The following is a 21167-nucleotide window of genomic DNA, read 5'->3' as shown; positions in this document are numbered from 1 at the left end:
GAAAAAGTCCTTCAGATTTTCCCCTGAGAACACATACTTGGTATTTATAAGAACTGTTGTATTATGAACAGTGATGCAAAGGAAAAAAAAATCCTGAGGCAGTGACAATATTACTGCCAGTTATTACTTGCAAAGGATGGATTGCTTCACATTGCAGAGTTCAATTCAAAATATGCACACTATCTTTTGGGGTGTCTTCTTAGGGGTGGGAACCTACAAGAGGAGGAGGGGGCGGCTGTCAACTGGATGCATTTTGCTGCAGAAAAAAAAAATCGTGATGCACCACAGTGTAATATTCAAGCTAGAATAACTCACTTCCTGGTAACTTAACTACTCCGAATGTGGAGGCTGACAAGCTTTATGGTAAGACTTTTAATTCTTTGCCACATATAATTATATGCCCCCAAAAGAATCGATTAGCTTTAACTTAGGAAATACGTTAGAGAACAAAAACTTCCTATTTAGGAAAACATTTGAGAGAGTGGTTTAGATTACTGGATAACAAAAAAATTGGGCATGTGCCCCAAACCTCTGCGTAACACACGAGACAGTAGTGCCAATACATATGCATATGTAGTAACTCCAGTGCTATTTCACACATAGTGAGTCCACCCTCCCTCACTATAAGCAAACTTGAAAGCATCAACGTGACCTAGCTCTGCAGCGCAGATATACATGATGTCTTAGGGTCCTTTTAGGAAGCACTTACAATTCAAGTGTAAAAATGCTACATTCAAATTTATTACTACCAGGGCATGTAGGCAGAATTACTACTGCTGAAATGCTGAAAAGGTATTCATGTAATTCAAACATAGATAGAAAGAAGGTGGAAAAGTTTCTTTGGGGCAAAACAGATTAGGAGATTTGTACAGAGAAATTTGCAGAACAGGCTTTCAGAACAACCAGCCAGGGTAAGCTACCTGGACTGTTCATACAGTGTTGCCACTAAGATCAAATCCAAAGAAAAAAAAATAAATTAGATGCTATATAAAGGCTCGTATATTCTTCCAAAGACTGGGCAAAAATACAGCCTATCCACAGCTCAGAGAAGCAATGCTCAGACTCTACGACAAACCATCAGTACAGCAGGAAAAGCGTGCCACATGCACCACTGTATGCCTGTGACCGCCTCCTCCACCTCCCCCTATTTTCTTACTAAAGTTTTTGTTGATTGCTTTGTTATGCTTAGCTATAAAATTAACCCTACAAATCACAAGTGGTCTACACAACTGACTGTATGAATATTTGCTGCTGTGCAAACATGGAATGATTTGTAAGGTTAATTTTATATCTTCATTCTGAGCAAAGCTGCATGCAATTGCCACGGTTAGGTGTAGGAGGACATCAGTAGCGTACAACGGTATATGGCAATATAATTCTTTTCAGGATATCACAGAAGTTTTGCAAACCACTGACTATTCTGGCATTAAGTCACGTGTAGCAAGGCACATTTTATAATTAACTTTTTTTCTTTTTTTTAAATCTATTGCCACTGGATATACAACCACTTCAGGTTGTTAAAGGGTGTAAAAGTCCATACTCTTGAGAGAAGGTAGACATATGCACATATGCAAATCCTTTGTGAGCTGCTAGCAACATAAAATAAGAACACTATAGCAACTATAGATTTTTTATAAAAAGATTTTCATGCCTATTTAAAAACGGGGTAAAACAGTAAGCAAGATTGATTTTGCTTTTTTGGCATGGAATTTTCAGCTTCACAAAACCTAGTCTATCTAGGTACTACCTCAAAAAGAGCAAACTGATTTCAGGGACGTGCACGCTCTTTCCTCAGTTTGTCTTCTTCAATGGCAGCACCATGTCAGACATACCAGCTCAGGTTTCGAGATAGGTACTACTCTCACATGGCATCTATCATCTGGATTTCTTCTCCTTTATCTTGCCAAGGTCTAGATGATCTTGGGGTGGGCGGGATCTTGTCATTCCTAAGTCTTCATTATTAGAATATTTACAGGTTTATTTTTTTTAAATATCAGGGGCTCAAACTAGGAAGAAAGGACATTCCCTCAAGCTTTACAAACTCAATGAGGCAAACTCATTGCTTGGCAACTATAAAAAAAAAAAAACAAAGAGAATATATCAAGTTTATGAAATAATTCTGAATAAATTACAAACATACATCCTAATCTGAAACAGTGTTCAGCTCTTGGCAGCCTGCATCACGTCATCATGATTACAGGCAGATCCAGGGTAGGAAAAGAGCAAAACTGGGACCTTTCAATTTAGAGCCAGGAGATCATGAACAGGTAAAAAACAAATTACTCATAAAGAGATATAACGTTCAACACACAACTAAAACCAAAGAAGGATAAAGTTACTAAGAGAAAATAGAAATCTATACCAACATGCTGTATATGGGCTTGTCCACATAAGAAGGTAAATATACAGGAAATTAGACTGTAACACAGTACATACTCCACAGTAACTCCTGGAAAGGTCATACTTGGGTTTATCCATATTTTTAGTATGAAAGTAAATCTTACATCACTTTCAGAGTGGTGTGCATTAAAAGTATTCATGCAATACTTGAGCAACTACCATACTATAAATTCACACTCTTACACACTGTCCGAGCTTCCTTCTGCAGGCGAGCCTTAAGACACTAAAGCCTTTGTGCACATTAGCCCATTCCACTTCAAAAGCTGAATTCGTTACCTCACAGTCTACACACACTAATGAGATCCATATGGGGAACAGCCTGGCACTCTAAATTCCCATCGCTGCTAACTCTATGGCAAGTACCAGACAAACTCACCCATTAAAAAAAAAAAAAAAAAAAAAAACACCTAACTTCCAGCATCAGGAGGGGCACAGAGAATGTGAATGGAGAACAACTGCTCAAAGTCTCTCATAATACAGGGACTACAGGACATCATATGAAATTACACACACACACACAAACACAGTTTTGCACATAGTGAGTCCACCTTTCCTCACTATAAGCAAACTTGAAAGCATCAACTTGACCTAGCTCTGCAGTGCAGATATACATGCCGTCTTAGGGTCCTTCTAGGAAGCACTTACAATTCCAGTGTGTGACTTGTTATCTCAGGATGTGACAAACGCTAAGTGTTTTGAGAAGTTCAAAAAATTATTAGTTACATTCATTCAGAAAAAAACTCAACCCTCACCACGCTACCACCTTTACCTGAGGAAGGTTTTCAGCTGCAGATTACTGAAAGCTGAGAAAGTATTTCATGCAAGCATCACTATACGATGGCCATGCTCTCCTACTCTTCCCTTAGCACTTGTCTTGCTTTAACAACTCCCTCTCAAAGGAGTTGCAAATATTATTATTTTCTATTTTATTTATCATGTATATTTCTCTTTTCTTCTATTATTATTTTCTATTTTATTTATCATGTATATTTCTCTTTTCGTCTGTTGAAGAAAATATTTTCTGAGAAAACAAATAGTACCTAAATGCTAGTTTTACATATGTTTAAGTAGCTATTCAAATGAGTGCGACGTAACAGGCAGGAAAAAAAAAAGCAGCTTATTTAACCAACATCATTGATTTAAAGCAAATAGAGGGGATGAGGTTAATTCTCTTTTTTTGGATTTAACAGGAAAATCAATGACAACAACTTTGCCCAACCCGTGCTTGAACAGTTTTTGTATTAAACAACATCAGTATAACTTTGGAGAACACCTTAAAGTATCCAGATCAATTAGAGCACAAAGTAGTCCTAAACAAAGCACTGCTGAAAGTGGTTCAACTCCCATTCAGCTAAAACAACTGTCAATACTCCTGCTATGTCACAGCTGGAACAGCATGGCCATCTCTGAAAGACGACATATCCAGTCGCTTTCAAGCCAACTGTAGAGTAAACAGCTATAAATGCTTCTAATATCAGCTTCCAAGATAGTAATAAATGTGCATTTCATAGTAAGTTAAGTCATTTTCATCACGTTTTACATTCACATCATTGCTTGCGAGAATTTACTTAACGCCGTAAAAATTTCCCTAAATCTAAATCCATTTTGACAATGAAGCAAGCTGAAGATGTGCTTAATTTCACATCTGGATTGCTAGTAACTGAAACTTCTTTTCTGAGAAGGAATTACCTTTTCTGCCTTTTTTTTTTTTTTTTTTTAGGATTAGCTTGCTGAAGTCAGGTGATAAGCTATCTTCTTATTAAAAGAGTAATCCGCTACAGCATTCATATTAAAAATTCAAATACCTGTTATGACTATATGGCACACAGTGTTCAACAAAATTTTAATCAATAAGTATACAGTACAGTCAACATAATACATCAAATATTTAGAACTAAATGTATAGAGTGGTCTTACTAGCACATAACAATCTCCTGTAACAACCTGAGAGCTATATATACCAAAAACATGAGCAAAAACAGGAGAAAAATACATCTAGATTTACTGCTGCATTTGAAGCACCAATCACATGCACTCACATTAGTGCAAGGCAAACCAACCACTGCTAGTCTAGGGCTCTTAACAGCAAACAGTTACCGAACTTCAACCACATATGTCTGGGGAAAATGATTTGTTTCCTTTATTGTGCTTAACCAATGCTATCCTTCCAGGAAAACCACACTGTAAACCAAACGGGGTATCCCACATCCTAACAAAGTTTCTTGAATACATTGAATAAAAATACAAGCAATTTCCCCTACAGTGTACTGAACTCCTTTATAATATGCTCTTTGCCCCCTCTTATTTAATTTTGCTCCATATTGTGAAAAATGTCCTATGACAACAAGTGCAGCTGGTAGCACTATTGCCTCCTGTAGATGATTTATGAAGTTCATGACTCAAGTGTTAAAGGCTTAACCCATGTGACAGTGGGTACATCTTCCTGCGTATCATTAACAGGAGAGATTCTGAGATGATGAGAGATTAATTTTTATATTTTACATCAACTAAGCAACAGAAAGCTTCTGCGTGACACAAGCAAATTAAACTCTAAAATAAACAACACAGTACAGAAAATCTTGTCACAAAGGCAGCTGAGGTATGAGGAGATTAAAAAAAGGCATCTCTCTCTGGAGACTAAACCAACCACCTTTGCAGCATAAGTCCTCTGCTTCCATACACTTGAAATCTAGGATTTTAATTACTAACATGGCAATAAGCTTTTTAATATGACAAGTTAGAAAGAACAAAGATGACAAAAGAATGAAATCTGATTTTTCTGACTTATTATTACCAAACCACCAGAGTATTTGGGGGTTGCAGGATCTGTGTAGTGTTTGGTTATTTGAAATACTATGCCAAACAAGGCTATACAAACAAAAACGAGACAGATCAACCGTATGTGTGTCCTTTCATAATGCATTTCAGACAAAAATATACTTGATACCATGCATTAGAAGCAAAAAGCTTCCAGAAAATAAACAAAGAAGCAGTAATGTTCAGCATAAAAAAGAGTGTCTTGGATTTTGAGAAAGCAGTCATCTCATCAGAGGTTCTGGTAATGAAAAACTTCATGGCAATTAAGTAAGTTATTAGTAGTAATAATCCTTAACATCTGGGTAGAACTGGTTAGTTCATTATTTTGTATTCTCAACCATTTGTGGCTTTTCTGGCACCAAAAACTACTGACATGGAAGATGAACCCATAATGTTTCACAGGATTTCTAAAAGCTTCTTGTTCTTTTTACTCAAGAGAGTATAATTTGAGAATCGCTTTTATGCCTGCTCTAAAACTTATTACTCATTTGTCGGATCAGGCAAATATTAACTTCTAATTTGCACAAGGCTTATTTTGGAACCATCATCTGTTTCAGGGCAATCATCATTTCTGAGTATTGCTAGGCAAACTTATCAGTGAAGGCAAACAGAACTCCAAAGCAAACATTTCTCTTGTAGAATTTATAGCTAACATGCTTTACGCATTTCATCAAACTTCCATATTTAGCCAGAGCTCTTCAACTTGAAGGGACTATTAAACATCTTAGATTTAGCTCAAAATCCGTACCAATTATCCTTAAGATCTTACCTAATTTATAACTCAAAAGTATAAGTTTATGATTGTCATAAACAGCATCTAATTTCATTTCAATTAAAATAATTAAGGCACACAGGCAAAACATGAGAGTACATACAGTGTAACTGACTTTTCTTTTTATTCAGCTGTGGGCTACCGTTGCCATTCTTGTATAGATGAGTCAGCCTACAACACTGATTTTCTGCCAGTGGCTATATCAACAAACCGAGGTTCTTATTATTTCAATCCCTCTTTTCTTGTTGTACTAAAAACATAAATTGATTTCCACTGGACATTTTGAATTGGCAAAAACAAGAACACGGATCTGCTACCTGAGGGGCACACTCAATACTAATAAGACTTCTTTGGTTTTGTTTTTCTTGTTTAGGAGTCTTTCAGCTCTCAGTAGAAGCACTGCCTGAGTAAAGAGTTCCAGCTAGGGCCATATATTTTCTATTAATTTAAAACTAAAAGCTACTTACTGTTAAAATTATAAAAACTGAAAACTTCGCTGAATCATAACAATAGGACAATGCAGCCTTGTAAAACTGATGCAATATAAGTAGTATCTATTTGCAGTAAAATATAAATAATTACTTTAAACATTACAATATAGATACTACTACTAAGAATGAAAAGACAAGATTATGACTAAATTTAGAATTGTAGAATAAACTGTTACTGGCTTTAACACATTGCTCAAGTATTGCTAGGAAGAGTTAAAATCTTTTCAAAGCCCAATTGCTACACTGGCTGCATATGCACACACATGCATTTATGTTATGTGCAGAGAGGAGGAAATGAGCAAGTTTTAAGGTTTGCTTGTCTCTAACCTGAACTGGCTGAAAAGAGGCGAATGGGAGGAAGCGTGACAGTGCTCTTCCTTCCTGACAATATGTCGGTCAAATGCTGTATGAATTATTCTCCCAAACTGGAAAACAAGAGGATTCAAGGAACAAACTGATTCTGGGTTAAATATATGTTGACTGTGATTCAATTATGACCTTTTACATCAGCTTAGAAAACTGAACTCTAGTTCTGCTTGGCATGCTAGGTGTTGCCTCCTACATGCTAAAGTCTAAATCTACTCTTAAAATGAATATATATTTACTTGCATATGAACATATATTCACATGCATACTACTACATTTTACAACTGCAATTTAGAATTTTGCCCTCAAGGCTGATACAAACAGTAGCATCTCTTTCTAGTTGGTAATACAGGCTTATGATAACTCCGTCCTAACCAAGTCCACTTTCAAACATAAACCAAATAACTTTATCAGTTCAACTGTGGAAATTACAGTACATACTCTGCCACGCTTCACAATGCATGTGAACCTGTATTTACTGTATTCATATTATCACCATATATCTGCAAAAAAATATTGAGGCACATGGATTTTTTTTAATGTAAAGTATTAATAGAAACAATGTAATAAAATGCCCTAAAGTATTTTTTCCTAAAATCTGAAGATTTATACTTCTCTTTTTCACCTCGAACACCTTTGTCTATTGTTGTTCTCATTTTTCTTCTCTCACTAGGAGAGGTACAAATGATGAATCTTGAGAACTTAAGAGCAGTCATACTCAATTACTGAACCAAAGGTCCTTCCAACCCAGTATCTCACCCTCATGGCCAGGCAAGAGGAAAAAAAAACACGCGAAGCACATACAATACTTGTCCAGCTGCCAACTATTCCAGCATAGACAATTTCCTCTAGAGACGTTCAGTTTGCAAGAATCAAGCACCTTTCTGATACTCTTTCCTGTCAGCTCGGTGGTGATATGACTACTGGCGATGTGAAAATTAGCAGACACCATCAGATTATCTATTCATCCACAAGCTAGCTACAGCTCCTCCCGAGTTATACCTCCCTCACGTTCCTCAGCTGCGTAATTTCTACAAACCATTCTGAGCTGCCTTTGCTGCCGAGCCACTGTCTTCCAACCCATGATGCCACTCATCAATTGAGCAGTCAGCAATCCCTTATTAAAAAAATAAATAACAAAATTGAAATTAACCTTTCCTACAGATGAGATCAATTCAACCTAATGCTGAACAAAAGACTGTTCGAGTGAACAGATGTCTTGAAAAAGACAGTGTAATGCTTGTAATTCTACACTCTATAAAACAGGAAATTTGGTTAGAGAGTATAGTTGAAGTTAAATATTAAATTGATGTGCTAGATGAATTGAATAAAATAGAGACTGTGCCTCTAATTTATAGAGTAAATTTTATTAGTCTTTTCTAGTATTCGTCTACCAAATGATAATACCAAATGTTTTGTGTTATTCCTTTCACCACCATACAATACCTGAAAATCAGCTCTGCAATTGGACAGATTACTATGCGGACATGTTTGCTCAAAAAAATAAAGATACCTGCTTTCAATTCTACTGGCATAATTTTGTCATCAGGCTGCTAAAATTATTACATTCATATTCTGAAGAGTTGGGAGCTTTGTAGTAGAAGCAGTTCAATGCTTTCAAAATAATTAGAATTCAATGATTTTATTCAATGTTTTTCCCATGTGGCCATTCAAACATTCTTATTCTCTTTTAATACAAACCCCGCAGTATACTCAAAGAAGGCCATTCTAAAAATGTTACCATCTCTGCTCCCTTTCACGAACTACAATTTACGCTCCTGCTGTTGCTGAGAAATGCATTAAAGGCAGGTCACATGGTTTCGCTCATGTCAACAAATGATGGCTCAATTAGGCAGATAAGAATCTACAGCCCTCAGCAGAATCTGCCTTCAGCCCACTCGCAGCAGCAGAAAGCAGCACTTAGGGACAGCACTAGTTCTGAAAAAGGAACACTTGCTATCTTTTATAAATGCTCACTGAAAATTTCTCTTCAGATAAAATTGGGTCCTTCACATAGTTGAGAATTTCCTATCCTATGCAGTTTGTAAATTCAGCCACTGTTTTAACATTCAGTTCATGATTAAAATCAAGAAATGGTGAGGAACTTTAATTTTAGCACTCTGCTCGGCGAATTCTAAATCTTCTGTTTGAAATAAAATATCTTAATAGATTTTAAAAGCCACAAACCCTCCCACCTTTTTTATGTTTCTACTCCAGTCCTCAAAAGAGGGAATTTCATATCTAAGGATGAAATTCATTCTTACCTTGCTTCTCTGCACTCAAGTGTTATAAGAACTACTTATACAAAGAATGCTAATGGTAGCAGACCCAGATGTAAATGTCAATATTCTTGTGGGTGCTCTCAACGCATGATTATGTTGTTTCTTCTCCATTGCAATTCTTCACACTCTCTTCCATGACCATCATCTCTGTGTCACAGTTCTGCTGAATTCCTTAATCTTAACCTTATCATGCATAGAAATCTATCAAAATCCAGTGCCCTCTCCCTTCAGGACATGTACAGAAAGCAACAGCCAGAGAACTAAGCACATCCACTCTTCCACCCTCTTCTTCTGTTCATCTCATTCTTTGATTCTTCAGCTCTTCATAACGCTTAGCCTTTACTTCTCACAAAACACCTCTATGTTGTTCAGCACCAATTATCCTCCATATGGTCTTAAAAAGACATGTTCAGAGGCAAATGCTGAGGCATATTTCATGCTAAATACTGCTGACTGCTGCTCCCCACCATTTTCAAATTTGCAGGAAAGTACTGTTGTATTGCATCTGGCTACACCATAGCAGGCCAAAAACTATTAAGAGCAGTGGCATTCTGCAACAGAACTTCAGTGACTTTCATATATTAAAAAAAATCAATAATTAACAACAAGGCAGATCTTTTCATCTCCAGATCTTCAAGGACTAGACATTATTAGTTACATATTACACATGGGAAACCCCATGGTTTATAAAGGGGATTGCAGTATCTATGGGCCATGAAGTGAGCATATCCTGATATTTATGATGAATGTTATGGCCTAGCATTTATCTAACAATTCTGCCAGAACAACTAAATTATTTAGAAATGTGGGAAAAAAAATATTAAACTTAACCAACACAACATCCCTTCCAATAAATGCTTTGGTACAACCATAAATAGCCTGGAAAGGATAGAGCATTTCTGCTGAAATAGCAGCTGGTATGAACTGAATCCACTCAAAGGTGCTTTTGCCAGAGAAAAATGTAAATCCCCATGAGGGTTTTCCACAACAGCTGCATCAGCAGACTCCTTCTGCAGACAAGATTATAGTGCCCTCAGCTTTTGTTTATATAAAAACCTTTGCAACAATTAGTACTGGCGTTTTCATCTTGTTGTTCATATCAGTAAACTGTCTCATTGGTCATGCCCTACCATGCTGCTTTGGTTATGCCTTAGATAGGGTTAGAACCTAGCTACATTTCCCTGATGTAGAAATTTCTTCCAAAACAGCATTCATTACTTAATTACAGAATTCAGTACTTTAAGTAGATCTTCTTTTAAAACATAGGAGGGAGGAAAAAATCTCTTTTGATCTAAACTAGAAAGCCTGAAACACATTTACCAAGTGGGTGACCCAGCAAACTGCTGAGGATCTTCCCCCAAGACGAGAAGTATTACAGCCACACCACAAAACCTGCTCGGCCCTTTCTTTAGGGCATATTTCTGTTCTTTAAAAAGAAACTCAGAAAACACCATGAAGATCTAGACAAAGCAGATCTCAGGCGTCCAAAGGCCTTTTCCTCTCTTGCATCAAGGCCAATCTAGGATCCATCTTATGTCCTATAGCTTTCTTCAAATGAACTTCCAGAGCCTGTTTTAGGAATCAGATAATTCTTTTTTTAAATGGACCCGACAACTAACAAGGCTGGCTGGACTCAGCCTTCCTGCCTCTTAAGGGCTAAATAATATACTACAAGGTTGTAAAAGCTCAACATGCAGGCTTATTAAAACCTATGTTTAATGCATCATCACTAAATATCTTTGTAGAAACATTTTTGCAAAGCACCTTTTGCACCAGTAGACATTTGCTGTGCACAACATAGCACACCACAATCTATTTGACACAGATCTTTAGGATATTGATAAGCTATGTTATAAAAACATTTTTATCTTTTAAAATGAGAATTATTACTTGTAGAGCCTAAAAGCAGCCTTCAGATTCCTATCCTACTTGTAACCCCTGATATTTCAAAACACCTCTAAGTATACTGTAAAGGTCAATGTCATTCTAAAACTCAGAACGGTTCGGTTTTTGAGCTATGAGGACGGAAGCATGAGTCATTTTATGCTAGGTATATATATTTTTAACATTCTACAATTTAAGCGCAAAAGTTACTGCCTCTGAAATAACAACCATAAATTTGACCATTCTAGAGTGCTCATTTCAAAGCAAAGGAAAAACAGCACATCTTAAAACTACAGTGTACATGATATTGGACTGTACAACTTGAACATTACAGAAAAAAATCCACTGGAGATGCACCATCTGCACTTCCAGCCAGGCCCAGTATGCATTTGTTTTCATTCCCTTTTACCGAAAAATCATTAACCACAACTTTTTGCAGAAAAAATTACGTTTGTATTTAAACTGCACTGTCCCTGTTAAGAGATGTTAATGGTAAATTAAACTATTATTTGACCTTCAGACTAAATACTTGGCTATCTTAAACAGCTTAACTCTCAGCGCTAAGGTGGCACACATGCGCACGCAGAGTTTTTGCGGTTACAGAAATTCACCTTTTTCATGTAAATCGGAGCACAGTTGATTTAATATTTATATGCAGTTTTTAACACGGCAGCTGATGACATGGACACAAAGAATACATTTTTCATTTCAGGATTAATACATGAAGACGTTGCAGTCTGCGTAACGAGCAGACTCTTCCTCTTTCGGAAGGAGGATGGAACCCTGAAATTCAATCAAATGTGCAGAGTGGCAACTGCCTGTTAATAAATAAAATAACAATAAGCTACCTATTAATTTTACAAGTCAGTATCCAAAATAAGCAACAGTTCCCCTTGATGAATTTGAATTCTCAAATATCAGAGTTTAGTCTTCAGAATAGTCCTAAATTAATGATTTATATTTTAACCTTATCTGAAAAATACTGAAAACAAAAATGATTCCAGATACAAGCAAAGCTTATTTTAGTCAGAGCTTCAGACTCCCAGATTTGTTGGTGCTTTAATTTTGAGATTTTGCTCTGACAAAGTTGACATGGAAACAGGCAAAATTCTCCTCCTCCTGTAAGGACAGCATCTCATGGAGCCTGCCAACAGGAGGACCTGCAGCAGAAACCTCCCTTCTGATGGACTCATCTCACCCTATACAGCAGGAAGACTTTTCCTTTTTAATTTACATTTAAATCGCCTGTTAAGCCTGCCCAGCCTTGCCTATCCTTGGAGGCTGCGTCCCTCACGGCAGGGAGGTGCCCGCTCCCGCGCACCAGCGCCCTGCTCTGCTCTGCCATGCGGGGCCCTGCCTCACCACCAACGCACCAATTCAGCGTTTCAACAGCCTTACAGAATCTACTAATGAAATAAAAGCATGCCCTTTTCCCTCCTTTTGTTTTTTTTCCTCTAAAAAGCAATATATGTTTAAAAGGGAAATGCAATTGCAACCGTTATATCAATGAAGATTACATGCTGGGTTTATCTCTGCAGGTATCTGTCAAACGCAAAGCGCACACAACATCTTCACAGTAATAATGATGTTTTATCATTTTAATTACAAACACTTTGAAAATAATCCCTAAAGTGTACCAATTGGGGTGGCCTGAATTAACAGTAGCTTGGTAGCCCAAGGGTAGCAAAAATAGATTGAGCTACCAAATTTCGTAGTAGCTGTAGCAGCTGTCTCCTTGCCTCAGGGAGCGTGGGTATTTAACAAAGCAGACAGCCTGGCATTGGCATCTGATTAGCGACGTGCGTGCTGGTGGCCAGACCACGCACACTTGCGTTGTTTCGCCGTTTGATCAGAAATTCAGAGAGCCGGGGCAGCGGTTCGCTTTTACAGCTCAGCTTCTGGGTGCTCACTTGCAGGTACTGTAAACGGTATCTTCTCACTTGTCGCTCGCCATAAGCGGCGAACACCGTCTTCAAGGCGATCGATGAAACACAACGGGATTTAAATGTCAGGGTAAGTTTGCTCCCATTTCTGTGCCAAAATTTTGCTGTACAGACTGGATGAGCTCGGAGCTCAGCGGAGTGCTTGGGGAGCTCAGCGAGTGCCTGCCTCTCCCTTAGCAGAGGACATAAACGGCATATCAATTTATTTTTAAGAAATTCATTTACTCAAGCCTGAATTTAGGAGGCAAAATTTCTCTTCAGGAAGGCAGGCTCAAAGGAAAAATCCAACTGTTGGGTTTTTGGGAAAGGGAGATTGATTTTCACACTTTTAACCCCTCAGCAGCCTGACGGTTTACATACCCACTGAGGGTAAAAGAACCTCAGGTTCAGAAAAACCTGATTAATGGTAAAAATCTTAGTTAACATGCTTCATCTAAAAAAGGCTTGATCTCAGGGAATAACCTTAGTGCAAGCAACAATATTACTCCGAGGTCTGTGTTTGAACTTCGCACAGCCCAGAAGACCCCCCACGTGGCTCTTCCCTCTTTCGTTCCCTAAGTATACATCACAAATTATTGGTGCTTGTTGGCAGAGTTCAAATCACTGAACTCATTGCAAATAGTCTACTTCAGCTAGAAGTACATTCTTTTACTCTATCAAATCCATCTGAGGTAATAAGACTTGATGTTTTATTCAACAGAGCTGAGGAAAATTGTTGCACAATAGGTTAATTCAAAATGGCAGCATAGAAAATGCATCTGTCAGTGGGGATCAAATTACAGGGCAAGCTCCTCTCAATGCTTAGAAAAACAAGTCTGCAGCTCTACAGATTATGTGCATGTGTGTGTTTAAAGGGGTGGGAAAGGAGCTAAATATCTGAGCTAACCTCCAATTAAAGTCAATCATAAAAACAGCCAATTTAATGAGTACGGATTTCTTTGGGTAATTATAACACCAACCACTTCCCCCCCCCCCTTTTAAATCTGTAATTCTGCCTTCTTGTTATTGCTTGCTTTGTCATTAATCGCCTCAGGAACTTGATTTCCTAGCAACAGACTCTGCCACCAAACATTTGGCTCCTGTTCAACATTTTCTTTGTGAAAAATGGCACTGCTATTGCCGCCTGGCTGTTGCAGCTAGACTGGCTGTGCAAGTGCTCTAATAATGCATTCTTCTAAAGAAAAAAATCACATGATAAAAGGAGCAATGACTGAGCTTCACTAATTACCGTGCTGAAGAAGTTTATCTGCAATTTAAAGGCTACTGGGCTAGGAGGAGGACGACAGAAGAGGAAACATGCATACTCGTCACACAAATAAATATAATTAATAACATGGGGTGATTTTTAGAAATAAGTTTTTTTGACATGTTCGACAGATTCTTATTAATTTTTTGCTAGGGAGAAAGGAGGTACAATCTTTCTTAAAAGTTGATGATGCATTTTCTCCATGAACTACAAAGCATTCATCTTCACATAATGACATTCTGAGGATCAAAATTNAAAAAAAAAAAAAAAAAGAAAACTAGAAAAAACAAGTTTGATTCACTTTTCAATCTTAAGTAATGAAAAAAAAAGAAAAAAGAAAAAACACCCTGGCAAAACTATCCCTGCACGAGAAGTCATTCCTGCAAGGGCAGCAGCAGAGCACACCACACCCTGCAGACTGCACAGAAGGACAGGACGCTTGCTGGTGGCACTTTGCACAGAGCTCTTGTTCACGTTTTGATCAAAGAAAAAAATAACTGGGAATTTCTCTATTTGAGAGTGAAAGTATTTTTCCTGCATTTGTTTCGCAAGCTAGCAAATGTCTGATTTGTTTCCTGTCTCGATACTGAACCTATCCATTCATCTCTCTAAAATAAAAGCGTCACACTTCCCCTATCACACCAGGGACACACAGCTCCACAAGATGGTGGTTTGCTGGAAGACAACATTATCCTCAGCCAGCAAAAAAAATGCCACAACTAACTGTTGCTAGCTGAAGCCTTTTCTTTATGGTCATGTAGACATTCAAAATTATTTCCTCCTCAGCCATAAAACCTAACCATCACTGTGAGAAATATGGCTTTGCATGTCAAATGGCATAAACACTGATGTCAGAGCACTATAGCTAAAGTTATCAATGGAGAAAAAGCTATTGTGGAATTACTCAAATAAATGACTTTTTAGGGGGTATTTTGATTCCTGACACTATCGGTATGTGTCACTCATTTCCTATGAGGCATACATAGACCCAGCACATCTGAAAGGAAAAAAAAAAACTATCACAATCCATTTTAAATTATCATAATCATAGCAAGGAATTACAATAAAAATGCCTTCATTGAATATGCTTCTGAAAGGAGGAGACAGCACAAAAGAAAGTTTCATTTATACTTGCATTGTTACAGTAATCAACATTTTTTCCTCGAGTAGAATAGCCAAAACCCATGTGAAATACTGCAGAATATTATTTAAGCTTTGATACACATTGCTGACATCAAGCTTATGTTTTGACAGACTTACGCTGAAACCAGATAATTCCACCATCAAGCCCACTACACCACTACAGTATCTCTCTGCTTAGACAAGCACTTAGGCATTAAAAGAAAATGAATATAAAAATACCACAGTATTTGTTGAAACGTACCAGAGTGTTTGGAGCTTTAAGAACTTTTCTTCTAGCAGACAGGTAGATTACATGTGGTTCATTAACATATGCTGCAATACATGACATTTTCTACTTGAAACATTGCCTAAGATCAGAATACATGGACTTAATCAGAACTGTCATTAACATCAAAATAAGCCAGACTTGCCATTAACTTCATAAACAAAGAGATGCTGAGGGTAGTGAAAGTAACTTAATAGCAGGCAAAAAAGAAATCTAAGAAGTATTAGAAAATTTTATATTAAATGTAATGTAACTGAGGGACTTCATCATTGAGAAGTTTCTATTCTTTACTACATGAACGTAGGAGAAAGGAATGGTTCAAACTTTTGCAGATTATGAAATAGTAGTAGCTCATGCAAAAGTGACTGGATGAAAGTATTATCTCCTCTGAGCAAAACGTTATTTGGAAATATTGCAATTGAGAAAGCCAAAATTTGGCTGCTTAGAAATAGGTCTTTGGGCTACAAGAAGTTTTTATTGCTCCACTACTCTATCTACAACACATAAAGAAGCTAAAGTTTTCAGACACTGTCAATGCAAAAGTTAAGAAAAGGGATCCTAAGTGGGCATAAAGGAAGGTGCAAGCTTGGTCCCACACCTCTTTCAAGAACCTCTCATAAGCGTGAGCATCACAACAGCAGTGCAATACCTTCCAATACCAAATGGGCAGACAAGTCTATGTAGACACTATACAGAAAAGACACCACTGATAACTATATGTTAGACCTTATTGTTAATAACAGCTTTTTAGCATACAAACTATGCCTATGAATTACTATTTCAAAGACAGTCCTTAACCAACAATCTGCTATTTTCCTTTGTACAGAAAAGACATATTTCATTGTTCAAATAGAAAATCTGGTTGTTTGGGGGGGGTTTACAACCTCCCTCCCCCCAAAAAAAGGAACTTCCAAGAGCACATTTCACACAATCGCCAAAATAATATTACTAGGGAGTGACAGTGCTTCACTCATTCAGCACCTCTAGTGCAAACTTTAAATGAGTGCAGGTGCAGGACTGAAGAACAAATTGAGTAAAGTCAACTAACTAGGGACAAATAAGGATGGCTAACTGGAACACAAGAAAAAAATGTACACCCAGGGAGGCTACACTTTTGGCAACAGTGTTCAAATACAGAAAGTTAAAATTAAGTTGGCTGCATGACAAAGCAATATAAGTTGTTACAGAGTTAAAATTCCACCAGGTTAATTGCAACTTTTATTGAAGGGAAGACTTTTTTTCCTTTTGCATTTTCTTCTCAATATCAAAGGGCAAGCGCAAAATTCCTTATTAGTATCTGACACAGTGTAGGTGCTAAATGGAGTCAAATGACAATTAAAATCCTTACTTTACTCTGTTCTCCCAAGCATCTTTTATCAGTTTTTTTTTTAATAAAAAGACTTAACAATTAAAATGTCTTCAAATTCCAGACCTTCACAATATATGGAAAGTACCGACTACAGACTGAAAGTAGTGTCCAAAACTTTGAAATATTTTTGTCAGAGAAATTGACAGTGTTTGGTCAGAAAACTGAGTACCAGCAATTCCCATAGATTTCAGTAGACACTGAAGACCGACAATCTCAACACAAATCAGTTTATTTTAGAATTCTTACACAGAGGCCTACATAAATACAGTAGTGCTACTATAAGTTTACTGAATGTCTCTAAAAATAAGACAAGTAAGGTGCTAAATATGGATTTAGATTACCCAAGTTTGTAAGATGTGGCTACAATACACAGGAATTCCAAAATGCAAGTCTTGATAGAAAATACAGATCCACAGAAAGAATGAAAAAAAAGAAAGAAAGAAATCAGACACACAAAAGCTTCTCATTTAAGACTGTTTTGATATCCGTCTATGTCCCATTCACAATTTCAGAATAGTCTTTTCAGCTTAACAATGTTTAGTTTTATCAGAACTCTCAACTTATTTCAAAATACAGAGAAATCTCAGAAAAAGAGATTTTCTAGCCCCAGCAGGAATCAACATAAAATCCCTAGCAGTGAATTCTAATCAGACACTAGCAGTATAGATAGCTGATCCACAATGAAATTAATATGACAGACTGGAAGATATGATGTCAATGGTAGAAATTACTACAAGTAGTTGAATTCAAACTGGAGAAAGGAAAGAAATTGCATGCAGTATGATGGTGCATGTAATCTATCTTAAATAATATAACCTAGAATAATTTTATGGAACTAAAATGCACCTTTTAAAGTTTTCCATCTCTGAGACGGCTGGGGCAGCCTCTCTGCATTTTGCTTCTATCTACGACTTACAAGGTTCTATTCTTTGCTAGTCTTTCTCCAATTTGTCTGGCTGATCTGATTACCAGATGGCTTAAATACACGTATTGTGCTCATTGAGGGTAACAGAAGTTCTCTTCCAGGGTTCTGTCATGGGTTCACTATCTTTTCCTTTGTACCTATTCCCCACTCTGTGAACTGATTAGATTTCAGAGTTAAGTTTCATCTGAGGGCCATTCTGCTGAATGCAGCATTGCATATTATTGCTGAATGTGTATTACCTCCATACAAATGCTCACAGGATATCAGAGATCTGTCCTAAAGCAACAACTGCCCTACTCCACCAACCAAATGGATTGTTTGATAATCTCAGGACATGGATTTCCAGAATAAGTATCTATCACTAATAGGCATCCTAATGCATTCTAAGAAATAGGTGACAGTTGGCTAGAAAGAAACAAATAAGCAGCAACATATGCACAGTGGAAAGCCAAGGAAAGTAACAAAATTGAAGAGAAGATAGACACAACAGTAGAAAACTAATGACCAAAAGAGCTACCTCATACCTCTAGAGTGGTAATTGCTCACTACCTGGATTTGTCTGATCTAGTAAACTGCTACAAAAGTGAGCATAAAGAAGCTAAGTGAAAGTAAAGGGCACACAAGACTACAAAGGCATTGTGGCATGAGGGAATGGGTACAGTTCTACACATCGTCTCCTTTCTTTAAATATTCTTACATATGGGATCTATAATCTGAAATGATAACACTAAAATTCTAAAATTCTCTTAAATAATGCTGTCGAGTGTATTTGCTACAGGTGTGGACCAGGTCCTTCACCTAACACATCTCCTCCTGCAGTCAGATATCTTCTTAAACAGAAGTCCATTTTACAAATATTCAATATAGTTTATTAGCACTTCACTGTTACTTATTTATCCATTAAAATATGAACATCTTGGGTATTACTTTCAGTTTAGCACAATAATTCTACACTTCTTGGTCAAGGCTGGGATGCCATAAAACCGGCATTTGAAGAACAACCTTCAGTACACATCAAAATACGTATAGTAAATCAGCTAGTCAAAATTGAAGTGATTAAATCAACTGAACACAGAAGAAAGGCTTCAGACCAAAATAAGCTGAATACAAAGCAAGACAGACAAGTCTCTCTTTCACCTCATCCGATTCCCCTCAAGCATCTCCACTAAGTCTAATTTTTCTAAATTAGATACTGGAACCTTCAATTGTAATTAAATATAGTAAAATATAAAGAAAACTTAGCGCAGTTTAGCTTTTAGTAACATTTGTCATTCTTCTTCCTCATTTAACAATACTCTTAGCCTTTCTGTAATTAGTCTACAGTACTAATTCCTAACCATGGCATTCAGGACAGACTGAGGTATAATTATTGAGAAATGAAAACAGAATACTCTTGAAAAACAGCAATTAAAAACAACAACAACAAAAAAATCAATAGACAAAAAACCTTATCTATTTTTGAATGTAACACAAACATATGGCAAGAGCAGCAGGATGTATTTTCTTTGTATCCTGAGAAGGTTGTAACTATTTTTTGACAGTTATAAAGGGGCAGCCTTGGCCATACACAAGAATCAATAACAACCATGTAAAGGCTACAGCAGTGCACACTGACAGGCTGCAGGAGACATTAACACCAGCTAAAAGAAATAACTGTATTTTGAATGAACTTGTTCTTCCTAGATAATCAATTTTTTACACTTCTCACCAGCTGTTCCCACATAGCTCAGGTAGCAGAATGGAAGCAGCTGTCATACAGAATATATACATTATATACATGTTACGAGGTTTTAATCTATCATAGATGTTTTATGTTTGCTAACTGTGCTCAGTTTTATCAACTTGAAAGTAAATTGAAAACAAATTCACCACTTATATGTAGGCAAGATGCAATCTGAATGAATACACTAATCTGTCTTGATTCATTCTTGAACAGTTTAAAAAAAAGTCTAACTGTGAATCTACTAATGCCCCATCCTCAAATCTGCTTTAATCTACATAAGATTTCATCATTAAAATCAGTTTACTCCACCACCCACATTCAAGAGATTTGTCAGAATCATTATTTCTGAAATATTGAGTTATAAGGTACCATAGTAATTACTATGGAATAAATAGCAATTAAGATTGTTCACACAAATAAGCTCAAACTGTTTGCAGTGAATAATTATGCTAATAGTGTTTTTCTACATAATTTGTGCATCCTTCACAACAATCTACTAGCAAATGTGAAATGTAAATTTGATGCACTACTACAAAAGCTCTCAAAATGTTTAGTTCTTATGATTTCTCCCACTAATTTAAGAAAGCACACAAGTACAACTTATTTCTAAATTTTTACGTTTAACATTGAAGAAATCAAACTATGCTGAAATTGAAACAGTGATTTTCTTTCATCATATCCATGAGAGATCACCCCAAACCATGTGCAATAACCACCCTCAATTCTTAAGTTAACAGACAGTACTGTAACACAAACTTTCACAATCTGAAAGAAGCTGAACTTACTGCTATATAATAAACTTTGGCCTTTTCCACCAACTTCCAGTTCTTCTCCAAATCAAGATGCTTTTCCTTCTTATAGCAATTAGCAGCAGCAAGGTTAGCTACAAGAGACCTAGAAGTGATTAAAACACAGGCATTAGATCCACCTTTATTACTACAGCAAACTTCTCAAAGTACAAAAAATTCTCAAAGATGATCAGACTCTCAGGAATATGAAAGAGATTTACAAAGAGCACTGTGAAACACACATTTGACCACTTCATAATATTTATTTTTTTAATTAATATTTTTATATATCTATATCTATATAGATATATATATAGATATAGTATCTATATAGATACTATATATAGATAGATATAGATATACACACAATTTATATTACTATATTATATTCCTCACACCTCTTCATTTGTCTAGAATCAACCTTTTTAAATTCTATGATCAATTCTCTGTACATGGCATAATACCCTCAAATGCTTATTAAGTTATCTTCTAATACCCAGTATTTAAACTGGAGTAACTGCTTTTGTTTATCGTCTAAAAGCCATTGGCCTCACTGGAACCAAAAAGTTATTGGATATACATGTCTTGCACTTTGCTTTTCAAATGGATATTTGTATTATTAAAGAAGTTTTCAGTTACGCTTATATTTTCCTTCAGCACATGAGTAAACCACCACCTGAAAAAAGTTCAAGTTGTTATCCAAGTAAAAGTATCCTAGTAAAAGATGAAAAGTTAAAAAAAAGCAAAATAAAA

The 21167-nt window shown here is 36.6% G+C and overlaps 1 protein-coding gene across 1 annotated transcript in view; it reads right to left on the bottom strand.

The window, feature by feature from the left end:
• ADK (adenosine kinase) overlaps positions 1 to 21167 on the bottom strand; it is a 287852-nt gene that overhangs the window by 137773 nt on the left and 128912 nt on the right. Inside the window, exon 5 of the mRNA XM_085312279.1 lies at positions 20412 to 20520. Within this exon, the coding sequence (XP_085168405.1) occupies positions 20412 to 20520 (109 nt within the window). The remainder of the gene's footprint in view (positions 1 to 20411; positions 20521 to 21167) is intronic.

The sequence above is a fragment of the Rhea americana genome, unplaced genomic scaffold (assembly GCF_003343005.1).
Source record: "Rhea americana isolate MKP2758 unplaced genomic scaffold, rheAme1 scaffold_36, whole genome shotgun sequence".
NCBI classification, from domain to species: domain Eukaryota; kingdom Metazoa; phylum Chordata; class Aves; order Rheiformes; family Rheidae; genus Rhea; species Rhea americana.
Note: the sequence above shows the minus strand (reverse complement) of the source record. Positions and strands in the feature narration are given on the sequence as shown.